The sequence below is a fragment of the Heloderma suspectum genome, chromosome 3 (assembly GCF_057233095.1).
Source record: "Heloderma suspectum isolate Gila_16-S chromosome 3, 16-S_ref, whole genome shotgun sequence".
In the NCBI taxonomy this organism is placed as follows: domain Eukaryota; kingdom Metazoa; phylum Chordata; class Lepidosauria; order Squamata; family Helodermatidae; genus Heloderma; species Heloderma suspectum.
The window spans coordinates 160,025,808-160,038,742 of NC_139460.1; the positions used below are offsets into that span (position 1 = coordinate 160,025,808).

General features: G+C 46.2%; 1 protein-coding gene across 1 annotated transcript in view; it reads left to right on the forward strand.

The window, feature by feature from the left end:
- The window catches only part of LOC146350379 (kelch-like protein 1), a 65,476-nt gene extending 54,319 nt beyond the window's left edge, over window positions 1-11,157 (forward strand). The window contains exon 4 of the mRNA XM_084841834.1: window positions 11,032-11,157. Coding sequence (XP_084697960.1) covers window positions 11,032-11,060 — 29 coding nt within the window. The 3' untranslated portion in view covers window positions 11,061-11,157. The remainder of the gene's footprint in view (window positions 1-11,031) is intronic.
- Window positions 11,158-12,935: the final 1,778 nt, after the last annotated feature.

Genomic DNA, 12,935 nt, shown 5'->3' on the forward strand with positions numbered 1-12,935 from the left:
AGGTTTGTTACTGATCAAAATGAATGTAGACTGCCAACCACATATGGCAGCCTTTCCAGAGACTTGATAAACTGCATGGTTTTGTTGTCTGCTTGAGACTAAAAAAAAACAGGGGCTGTTCAAGCACCTGGCAGGCCACAAAAGTGGTCTGGTGGGCTGTTTGACATAGTGGATCACATGTGTGGTGCAAGTCAGAGTTAAAGTAAGCTGTCTAACAGTTGCTGCCATCTTGCACTCTCTTTTCTCAAAAACAGGGAGAAGAGAAAAAGGCAAGTCTAAATTCGCCCTACTGTCAAAACCTGCCTGGCAACAAAAATGGTCAGGTAGGAGGCAAGACTGCTTCCTGCCACCCTTTTTACTAGGTTTTTTGCAAAGCTGTCTAGCTACCAATTTGAGCGTTTGGGAAAAATGAAGGGTAGCTGAGGGTACGGCAGGATTAACTGGTTTAGGGAGTGTAGAGAAGAAATCAATTTAGTGGAGCAAGGAAGAATTTACAATAAAAGTTGAAGGAAGAGGAGTTAAGGAGGAATTCAGGAAAGAGAGTGGTGTGTATAAATGATGGTGAGGGGAAAGTTGTTCCAGTGTTGCATGTGTGATTATGGGAAGTGATAGACAATGGGAAAATAAGAAGCCACAGCTTGGTGTGAATCATACTGCAGACCTGGGGATCTCTTATACCTGGGATCTGGGCTAGGAAGAGAACTTCCACTTGTGGATGCCAATTATCACAGGGATGTTGTTCCTGACAAGTGATCAGTTAACAGCACCAGTGGTTTTAGAAATCCATAAAATACAAGGTCAAAGGTTTTCATAGATAACACATGCCTTTCTATGTACATTTTAGTTCCAGGCACACCTGTGTTTCGCTTAAAAGAGAAGTGAAGGGAAGAAAAGGCATAGTTACATTTGAGAAATAATTTTAAAGCTGCCAGAAATATCACACAGGACTTCTTAGATCATTATTCTGTGCCAATGTTATCGGAATCAATAAGGTTCTAACAGAGTTGTAAAAAGGAATGTAAACAATCTGGCATCCCTTCCTTGCAATGTCATGCTTATAGCATCTGTTGGGAAGTCTGAGCAGTTGATATGGCACCAATAAAAAGGGGTTACAACAGGTATAATGCCTGAAGGTTGGGTTGTTGCAAGTACACTGTGAAAATGTTACAATCATGGCCAGATTTTCGTATGGAATAAAAACACTGGATGGTACCTTTTGTAAACTGGACATTTTATCCACTGTCATAGACCTAAAAGACGCCTTTTTCAGCATCCCCCTCCACCCTGATTCAAGGCCTTTGTTCGCCTTTAAATGGGAAAGCCCAGAGGGGGGGGGGTCAAAAGTTCAATTAGCATGGACAGTCATCCCTCAGGGGCTCAATCTCTCACCGGTCGTCTTTGGCCAGCAGCTCCAAAAGGATCTCGAACCCTGGGTCCAGCAGCACTCAGAGGTGCATCTCCTCCAGTACTGTGACGACCTCCTGATTTCAGCCAAGGCCAAGAATGCATGCCTGAGTGGGACGGTTTCCCTCCTCAACTATCTAGCGGGGGGGGGGGTATAAAGTGTCAAAAGAAAAAGTACAGTTGGCCCAACCAACTGTAAAATTCCTAGGCTACCACATAACTAAAGGGACTCGGAGCCTAGGGCAAGAAAGAGTCGAAGTCATCCGTGACACTCCTGTCCCTAAGTCCCCCCGCAAATTGAGGGCCTACCTGGGGTTGACCGGATTCTGCCGACTATGGATAGCAAACTATGGGGAGACAGCGTGGCCGCTGTATGAGGCGCTGCAGAAAGATAGATTGGATAAATGGAAATGGACTAAGGAAATGAATAAGTCTTTTCTCAGTCTTAAAGCTGCTCTTGTGTCACCACCTGCTCTAGCCATACCAAATCCCAGCCGGCCATTTAGACTTTATGTGCATGAAAATAAGGGCATAGCTTCGGGAGTGCTTTGCCAGCGAAAAGGGCCCTCTTGGAGACCAGTGGGATATTATTCCAAGGTCCTAGATGTCGTAGCACAAGGATGGCCAAGTTGCCTGAGGGCAGTGGCGGCAACAGCTCTGATTTGTACCGAGGCCGAGAAAATGACGATGGGAGGACCCATTGAAGTTTGGGTGCTGCATGGGGTGCCACAAATTTTGGGATCAGGAGGAGGAAGTAAATTTCTCAACCCAGCCCGGCATTCCCAATATGAAATAGGTTTACTAACAAACGAAAACCTCACTTTTAAGGCTTGCTCTAGCTTTAATATCGCCACACTACTGCCAACATTACTGGGCACAAACGTATCAGGACTCCCAGATCATGACTGCCTTGAAGTATTAGACCTAGACACCAAAGGCCAACCGGACCTTGAGGATGAACCAATAGAGGGAGCCAGAGATCTGTTTGTAGATGGATCTAGCTATATGCTGGATGGAAGGCGCTACACAGGAATGGCCGTCGTTACTCTAGACGAGAGTGTGCACGAGGAAAGGCTGCCTCCTCATTTCTCCGCCCAATCCGCTGAACTGGTAGCCCTGACAAGAGCCCTGCAAGCCAGCAAGGGAAAGCGAGTAAATATTTATACCGATAGCAAAAATGCCTTCGCTGTTGTGCATGCTCATGGGCAACTGTGGAAAGAGAGGGGATTCCTTACAGCAAACAGATCTCCAGTGGCTAATGGCGGCCTAATAGTGGATCTTCTGGATGCCCTCCAGCTACCCTCACAAGTAGCTGTTGTCCATGTCCGAGCCCATGGGAAAGAAAAAGAGGAAAAATGGAGACAGGGAAACCAGAGGGCAGATGAGGCCGCAAAAAGAGCAGCCAGAGAGGGAATCCAAGGAACATTCCTCATTCTACCCAAAAGAAAAGAGCACCCCACATACTCCCCTGCTGAGTTACGGATGGCACAAGAACACGGAATAAGTCCCCGCGACGACGGATGGATCCAGATGACAGATGGAAGACTGCTTCTTCCACAGACCCTGCAGAGGGTTGTTCTAGAGCAAGTTCACCATTCTCTTGGACATCCTGGAGCATCAGCCATGATCGACTATTGCAAGAGGCTGTTTGTCTCCCCTGGCTTAACTGTATGTGCCCACCGACTAGCCGCAACCTGTGAAGTCTGCCAGAAAACCAACCCTCCCAGGGCACCCCCTCCTCCAAAAGGAGGGTGACCATGGGCCTGCTATCCTTTCCAGAGGGTGCAGATTGATTTTGCTGAGATGCCACCATGTAGGGGTTACAGGTATTTGCTTGTAATAGTATGTCAAATGACGGGGTGGGTAGAGGCGTTTCCATGTAGGAACTGCCAAGTTAAAACTGTTGTTGCTAAATTGTTACAGGAGGTGGTTCCCTGGTTCTCCCTGCCCGAAGTTATAGAGTCCGATCAGGGCTCACACTTCACCTCAGTTATTACATGGGGGCTGGCACAAGCTCTGGGAGTAGAGTGGCATTTACATTGCCCCTGGAGGCCCCAGGCAAGTGGACAAGTTGAAAGAATCAATCAGAGCCTCAAGGAGACTTTAACCAAACTCCAGTGAGGGGTGAAGCTCACTTGGGTTGAGGCTCTGCCAATAGCTTTAACGAAGCTTCGAAGGATGCCAGAAAAGGACATAAAATTGTCCCCCTTCGAACTGATGTTTGGGTTCCCGCCTCGGGTACACTGCGGAAGGAGGGAGGAAGTCAAGTGGGAGGTGGGTGATCAGATGCTAAGGGATCAGTTGACTTCTCTACAGTCTGTTCTTTCACAACTACGAGCTTATTCCGTTCCGTTTCAGAGACTGCCGTTAGATGCACCTATCCATCTCTTCCAGACGGGAGACGAGGTGTTGCTGAAAAAAGTGGAATAAAGAAGCTTTAAAGGAAGGGTGGGAGGGGCCTTATCTGGTGGGACCAACCAGCCACTCGTGTGTAAAGCTTGTGGGTTCTAGTAAATGGACACATTGCAGCCGGATAAAGCCATTTAAGCAACCCTTGCTTCCTTCTGTCACCTGGAAAGAACAGGAGGACACAGGCAACGGTCCTTTGCTCCCTGGCACCTCTCCGGAAACTGCCAGGGACACAGGCGAAGAAGCCATCCAGGAGCCACAATCGCCTGTAATATACAAGTCACAACATCTGGGAAAAGCTCGGGTTCGAATTACAAAAAACTTGTAATATGAAGCAAGTATTGTGGGTGGTGTTGGTAATGTTAGTTAAAGAAATATTAACGTGGATGGTGATACCTCAAGAACTTGGGCTTGACAGCTTTAAGATAAAACCCCGAAATGTCACACCAACACCCCTCAAACCACTTCTGGTACAGATCCCTGAGAAAGAGAGGCGTCCCTGGAGAACCAGGTTAGGAATCCCAATAACAGAGGAAGCTGATAATGTGTGGTTAGAGTGGATAAAGTATACAGCCAAGTCTTTAAATAAGTCTGACTGTTTTGTTTGTGCCACAGGGAGATCAGTAGCAAAGGTGCTGCCCTTTCCACTGGGGTGGGACACTCCTTCCCTCCTCACCTGCGTGATCCGTTTGTTCCAACACCCTGATGCATGGGGAGAGGAGGAATGCCAAACCCTCAATAAATTATACCCCCCACTCAAATTAAAGGATCGCGTCAGACCTTCCACAGTCTTCCTGCAAAGAAGAAACCATACCGGATGCATACACCGAAACCTTGCACACACAGAGGTTTCTGTGGAACCTGGTATAGGGAACCTGACGAGTAAAGTAAGATGTGTTAATTCCACCCGCTTTAGGAATAATTCCCTTTCAATCCCACAAGCTGATCTCTGGTGGTATTGTGGTGGTCTAGAGTTGTATGAGGTATTGCCCTCCAATTGGTCCGGAGCTTGTGGGTTAGTTCAGTTGGCAGTCCCCTTTTCAATTGCATATCATCCAGCAGAGAAGACTGGCCAACCCCAGCAGAAACGATCAGTAACCCCTTTTGATGATCAAATATATATTGACTCCATAGGAGTACCAAGGGGAGTGCCAGATGAGTTCAAAGGAAGAAATCAAATTTCTGCAGGATTTGAATCTACCCTGTTTTGGTGGGTGACCATTAACAAAAATGTAGATTGGATCAATTACGTTTATTAAAATCAACAGAGGTTTATAAACTATACTCGAGATGCTGTAAAAGGATTGGCTGAGCAGCTAGATGCCACCAGCCAAATGGCTTGGGAAAATCGGCGTGTTCTTGATATGATGTTAGCAGAGAAAGGAGGGGTTTGTGTCATGCTAGGTGGACGGTGTTCCACCTTCATCCCTAACAACACTGCCCCAGATGGCACGGTAACAAGGGCTTTGCAGGGCCTCACCGCCTTGTCTGAAGAATTAGCCGAGAATTCAGGGATTAACAACCCTGTGACTGCCTGGTTAGAGAGATGGTTTGGAAAATGGAAACACCTAGCAGCCTCAATCCTTATTTCGCTTGTAGTGATGATAGGAGTTTTAGTGTTATTTGGTTGTTGCATTATCCCCTGCGCTAGAGGCTTATCCCAGCGGTTAATTGAAACCGCTCTGTCAAAACAGATGCTCTTGCTTTATTGTGCTGATAAAGAAACTCCGTTTTAAATGCTTTAAGACATGAATAAAGACTTAAAGGAGGGAATTGTTAGAAAAAAAGGAGACTCCATAACCAATGGCGTCTCAAGTTATGTAAGAGCCCGAGTGGCAGGAAAATGTAGGCGGAGCAAAAAGGGAATCATACTGACGCGCTCATGACTAACAGCTTGGTAAGCTGATGGTGACTGTTTATTGGCTATTGACTTAGTGAGCCGATGTACTAACTGTTTCATTGGTTACTGGTAAGAACAATAGAAGCGATATGATATAAAGGGCTTTTGCACACGTGTCTCCAGACTGCTCTGCACACGTTTTGCAAAACGTTCAATAAAATAGTGTTGGATCCACTGCTGCCTGCCTGGCATCCTTCTCTTCTAAACCGAAAGCAAGGACTTTTTATCTAACACCACCAAATGTGCTTCCAGTGGCAGCGGGAGAGTAACAGAAGGGCCTTCCCCAAAGATCTTTAAACTCAGGCACACTCATGTGTGATAATGTGGTCTTTCAGGTAGCCTGGTGTGAAGCCCTGAGGCCTTTTTGACCACCTCATGATCCTACTTCGACTCACCAGGTCAGGGGCTTTGGTCAGTGTCTCTCCTCACATTACCACTTTTAGGCTGTCACCCACAACCTTTTGTTTGCATACTGTAGGGATGTATGAAAGTCACTTACCTTTTTGACGGGTGATTTGCAGTGGGGGGGAAGCGCTCCGCACGTCCCCCCGAAATCCTAACCTGGCTGGCTCCACCCTGCGGCAACTCCGCGGAGCTGCCGGCCGGGTGTATTTGCAGGCGCCGTGTGGAGCCTGTGGACGCAAATGGCGGCGGCTAGGGCAGCCGCCATTTGCATTCCTGTTTTTTGGCCATGATATGCAAGGAATGCAAATGGCAGCCGCTACGCCATTTGCTCCCCTGGTTTTTTTTTTTTTGCCGTGATAGGCTACATAAATATTTACGTAGCCTATCGCAGCAAAAAAAAAACACACACACACACAAATGGGCACAAATGGCGTAGCGGCTGCCATTTGCGTTCCTGTTTTTTGGCCATGATAGGCTACGTAAATATTTACGTAGGCTATCACAGCAAAAAAACAGGGGTGCAAAAGTGGCAGATGCAGCAGACGCGGCCGCCATTTGCAAAGCAGCGCGAATGGCACCAGGTAAGTGTCCCGTTTCGCGCACCTTTCGCAGGGTGGTGGGGTGGGGGGGCTTCATTCCGCCACGGATTTCAGGGGGCCAAATGCACTGGCATTCGGCCTCACCGAGATCCGTGGCGGAATTCTCTGACATCCCTAGTGTACTGTGATATTTCACCACTCTCTCAGTTGCTGCCACCAATAACCCTTTTAGAGCTGCTTTCTTTCTTTTTGGTAGTAGTAGGGATGTCAGAGAATTCCGCCACGGACTAAAATGGGATCGAATTCCCTTCAACCTGTGCCACAGAATCCTCTGCGGAACAGCACCACAAGGTCCTGAGGATCCAGCAGTCATGCGGCTCTTTTTCGTCATCCGCAAAGAGATGTGGAAAAGGGATGTCAGAGAATTCTGCCATGGACTCCAGTGAGGCCGGATTCTAAAGAATCTGTGGCAGAACGGCCTCCCCCAACCTGCCACCCCGCGGAATCCCCCTGGGACAGAGCGTACCTGGCGGTGGATGCAGCGGTGGCTGGTCTCCCAGCCGCTGCCGGGCTGCTGCGGCCGCAAATGGCGGCCATTGTAGTGGCCGCCATTTGCATGGCTGCCTTTCCTCGTGATAGGCTACATAAATACTTATGTAGCCTATAATGGGAAGGAGCAGGGGTGCAAATGGCAGCCGCTACGCCATTTGCACCCCTGCTCTTTGCCGTAATAGGCTACGTAAGTATTTACATAGCCTATCAAGAAGAAAGGCAGCCACGCAAATGGCGTAGTGGCCGCCATTTGCGTGGCTGCCTTTTGTTGTGATAGGCTACGTAAATACTTACGTAGCCTATCACAGCTTGGCAGCCACACAAATTGCCGCCGGCATAGCAGCCGCCATTTGCAGCCGCAGCAGCCCAGCAGCGACCAGAATTCCGTGGAGTTGCCGTGGAGCGGAGCCGGCCAGGGAAGATTCTGGGGGGAGGGACAGAGCGCCTCCCTGCCACCATTGATGCCCTGGAACAGAGCAAGTTAAGTATTTCATCCATCCCTAACGTGGAATTTTCATAAATAAAAACACAGTGTAGTATATTCCGATAATACATACGTACTCTAAAAAAAATGAATTGTGCTCACCACCTTGTCTGTGGGTGTTCTTTTTAAATTGTAATCCTCCATCTCCATTTACTTTCAGCCAAAACACCTCCTCTTCCTAGGGGCTTCCCAAAAGAAGGATGTCTTAGGTGTGCCTGAGTGATAAACTATTTGTTTAAAGCAACGCTGTTTTAAAGAAAGAAAAAAACCTTCTAAAATGACCATGCTGGTCCTGGAGCCATTGACTATCTCACTAGATGTTCTCGCTCTTATCTCCCAATCTCAACTCAGACGTCTCTATCTGTACCCAATCTATCTTCCTCCCAGACTGATCTGACTCCCTAGAAGCAATCACCCCACCTTTTTCTGCACAAGGTCTCGTCCATTCACACTGCATTCCATTCTCACTCCGCCACTCCCCCTTTCTCCCACTTGCCAACCTGTCATTCTTGCCCACACTCTGCCAACCCCCCTGCTTCACGCTCACCTGTCAATCATTCCAGACACATACCAGCCACCATGCACATATACAAACCTTTACTATATACATATTGTGCATGTGGAATCTCCACACCTGGTTCCGAATTGTTTAGGGCTTTATAGGTCATGACCAGCACTTTGAATTGTGCGCAGAAACAGACTAGTAGTCAGTGTAGCTGGTGTAACAAGAGAGTCTGTGCTGCTTGTAAACAGCCCCGTTCAACAGTCTGGCACAGCATTTTGGACCAGCTGAAGTTTAAGACCACTTTTCAAAGGCAGCCCTATGTAAAGCATCTTACAGTAGTCCATATGGGATGTAACAAAAGCATGCATAATCAGACATCTCTAGGAATGGGCACAGTTGGTGTATAGCCTCAGCTGTGCAAACACACTTTTAGCTCCTCCCGGGCATCCAGGTTCAAGGCTGAATCCAGGAGTAGACCCACACTATAACCTGAATCTTCAAGGAAAGTGTAACTGCATACAACACAGATTGATCCCCGTTTCCTCATCTGCCTTTTGACTAACCAGGAGCACTATGTCTTGTCTGGATTAAGCTTCAATTTGTTCATCCTCAAACAATCTGTTACTGACATCAGACACAGATTTAGAACTAGAATAGCTTCCTTGGATTTAGATGGAAAGGAGAGATAGATAGAGTTGGGTGTCATGAACATACTGCTGGCACTGAACCCCTATCTCCTGACAACCTCCCAGCAGTTTCATGTATATGTCAAGTATCATGGGAGACAAGATGGAGCCCTGGGGGACACCACAGGCCAATGGCCATGACGTTAAACAGTAATCCACAACCACCACTTTTTGAAATTGCCCTTCTAAGAAGATCCAGAGCCAATGAGCCATCATAGCATGGAGTCATCTCAGAGAGATGACCCAGAAGGATACTATGGTTGATGGTATCAAAGGCGGCCAAAAAGTCCAGCAGAACCAACAGGGATACACACATCTGTCCAGCTCCCAATGTTGATCAACCACCAAGGTGGACAAAGAAATCTCCCATAACTCCAGATTGAACTGGATCTAGATAATCATCTACCTCATCCAAAAGCCATTGGAGCTGGGAAGCCACTGCATGCTTGGGCACCTTGCCCAAGAATAGAATATTGGAGAGTGGCCAGAAAGAGATAATATGACTGACTCCTTCTGGCAAGAGGGAATCACACCATGCCTTAAAGAGGCATTCACCACTACTCTTATTTGCTTGGCCAGTCGTCCTCCCCAGCTGCATTTATAAGCCAGGATAGTTAAGGTTCCAGCACATGTGTGGTAGGCCTCACTTCTCCAAGGACCCTGTCCACATTCTTAGGCTATAAAAACTGAATAACAGTTGGACAAGCGGAGGCAACTAACACACTGCTGCACTCCCCACAATGGCCTAACTGCCTTCCATCACCATATTTCCCTCTGCCTTCAACTGTTCTAATGGGCACTTCCTGTTTCCCTCCATCTCCCACATTTCTCCCACTAGCAGGCAATAACCATAGCTCTAATAACAATATACAAAACAGGCAGGCTGATGTACAGGCAATAATTTCCCTCCTTCTGTCTGTCAAATAAACAGGATGGCCCTCGTCCACCCCCAAAGTGGCTCCCCTTTGGGTGTGTCACCCCTTCGGGGGTGGCAGGTCTGCACCCGGGCAGCCCATCCTTTTATGTTTCAGCCCCAGGAAGTTGATGCAAGCTGGTACAAGTGGCACCTTGTAGTGTTGAAACAGTTGTATAATGTAGTCTTGGAGCAGATATATGTTACACATGCATATACATGCACCTGTTTAAACCCAACATAGGTTCTCAAAGGAATTTACAGATTTATAAGGGTCACTTTGAAACTCCCATATTGTTTGCATTTGATTTTTTATAAACACCCCCCCAACCAATTAGGGTCTGTGACAATATAGCAGATTAACTATTCCACATTACCAGTGTTAGAAAAGCATCAGTTTGCAGTCATTCAAGGGTACATTATTTCTGTTATTGGACATTTTCCCAAGTGTGTTCCTAGATTTCTTTACTGTTACATTCTGTACACATGGCATTCATGGGTATGTTAAAATATGGAGCAGGGGAGCAGGATTATGACTTATGGCCCTGGCTCTCATCATGCATTGATCCAGTCCTTCATGCATAGCCTAGGCTCCTCTTCAATTTGTATCCCTCTTGTGTTTTCCCAATATTTTTTCCCAACTTTTTCTTACCAGAAAAAAAAAAACGGTGAGGAGAAAAAGATGGAATCGCTGCACAATGCCTTTTGATAGCTAGTGTGAGGAGTCCTCCATCTGGAAGCTTCCTATGTCTCTGTATAATGCACAGTCAGGGCACAATCCCTTCCTTCCCACCCATGCATAGATTTACCTAGATATGTTGCATAATCATGTCTTTAGTGTATCTTTTTCTATGTTTTCCTATGTTCCTATGTACAATAATATTAACAATTTTCTGCAATTGCTCTGATTTCTTCAATACACGCATACTATAATTTGACACATTTGAAAGCAAGATTACCAATTTTAGCTGGAGGATACATGCAGCAAACCTTTTCAAGATTTTGTTTGAGTGGAATCTGTAATTACATATCAGAGTTACCAACTGCTGATGAGAAGTTTTGAGATACTGAGTGATAGCACAAGACACAGGTATTTCCATTTCACATCTGTCTCATTCTTTCAGATTATAAGCATTATTTTAGCCCCTTTTAATAATGTCTCTGTATTCATTTTCCCTATTATGCCTTCATGTGTTTATCCATCCATTTGTTCATTCTCTCTCTGTATCTGCAGGTGCTGTTAAAAGAAGTGCATTTCTATAGACAACTCACTCTTTCTCATGCCTCAGTCATTGTTATTTACTGTTCAACCCAAGGGACTCACTTGTGTGAGTAGTTATTTGTGCAGTAAGTCATGCAGGTATGTTGGCTGCAGTAATGGTAGTGCTGAATCTTACTGGCATCTGCCTCTATACACCTTGTAACCTACTAAGCAACTAAGAGACATTATAATAGTTAGGCATTGAATGAGGTTCAGCTTAGGGCAGAACTCTAAATTATCTCAACAAACATGGGTTCCTAAACCCACATCTGCTGAAGTAATATAGATGTGGGGGCTGAGTATTTGTTGGGGAGAATTGGCAGGTGGGTGGAGCTACTCAACCCCTCCTGCCAATTCTCTCATTCAGATGCTCTCCCCCACACTGCCCCCACTGAAAGGCTGACGTCTCATTTCAAAATCTGGCTTTAGTGGTGGTGTGGGGGTGGGAACATGCTAAAGCAGCCTTGGAGGTATTTTCAGTGGAGAATTGATGGGTGGGGAAGGGGTAAGCACCCCTCCTGCCCACCAATTTTTGCCTGTAAATGAAATGAAACTGAAAAACAATCTCATGATAACAATATACTGTATTATCAGACATTGTTGTTGGCTGATTGGTTTTGTTACAAAACACGCTTTATAAAAATTCCATCATAATATTGCAGTATAATAAAATAATGTAGATATTGTTGCTGTCTGAAACAAAAGAAAAACTGCAATATATAAATGATAACATTTTAACAACACATTTGTTAAAAGTTTGAAAGATAGGATAGCATCTTATACCTGTATCTAGTATTATGAACGAAAGCAAGCATCACAGTAAATTTATAGGAAACTTATGAGGCAAAAGTCCAGATTGTGTTGAAGATTTAGGTTAATATGGGCATCTGCCACAATAAAGTAGTAGAGCAATCCTATAGCTGCTAGTCAGCGGCTAGATGGCCATAGGATATCTGGTTTTCTGGGAACCGACCTCAGATCCCCTCTGTGCTTCTCCTGCCCTGCATTCGATAGGCAGTCGCCACTGAGTTTGGAGGCAGCCGCCTATCTGCATAGGATTGCGCCCCAAGTAAATAAATAATATATTGAGTGTCATCACTGATGATGACCAGTCTGTGGCATGGCTACCAGAAGTGGCAGCACAATGGCACTTTGTGGCATGCCTGGAAAGGTGACAAAGATCCAGTGGGACAGGCTGGGGTGGCTTAAGAGCAGAGGCCCTCTTTCACCCCAAGGCCCAAATTCTACTTTAGAGAAGCTCTCAGTGCAGCATTCCAGTGATGGGTATGGCTAAAGGCAAAGGAGGCAGGGCCAAAGGGAAATGGAGCGTGGCCAAAAATATAAAAAATACACCCACCCCCCGAAAATTGTAGTTTAACACTCTCAAATGCCAGTAACTAAAAGCCAAACTAAAGGTTCTGATAATCACACATTGGTTTACTTAGTTGAGTGTACGTGCACGTAGCCCTGATTTGGATTGGGACCATGGGAATTTGGAAGGAGGGGATTTAAGCTCCCTCCCTGCCATTTTCATCTCAAAATCCCGCCCTCTGTGGGGATTGGGGGGGGGGAAGAGAAAAACAAAATATATCCATTGGAATCCACGGAGACTTTTTTCACTTATTAGCCAACCCTCCATAGGGTGTGGGGTGGCATTTTGGTATGAAAAGGGGAGGGGAAAGCTTAACTGCCCTCCCAAATCTCCATGATCCTGATCTGAATCGGGGTCCGTGCACACTTACACTCAAGTAAGTAAGCCAATGACACACAACTCTGTGTGTTTATCAGAACAGTTTGTTTGGCCCTAAGCCTTAGGAAAGGCTTTTCAAACTTTTAGAATGGGGAAAATGATTGGTGGTTGGGGGGATTGGGGCGGG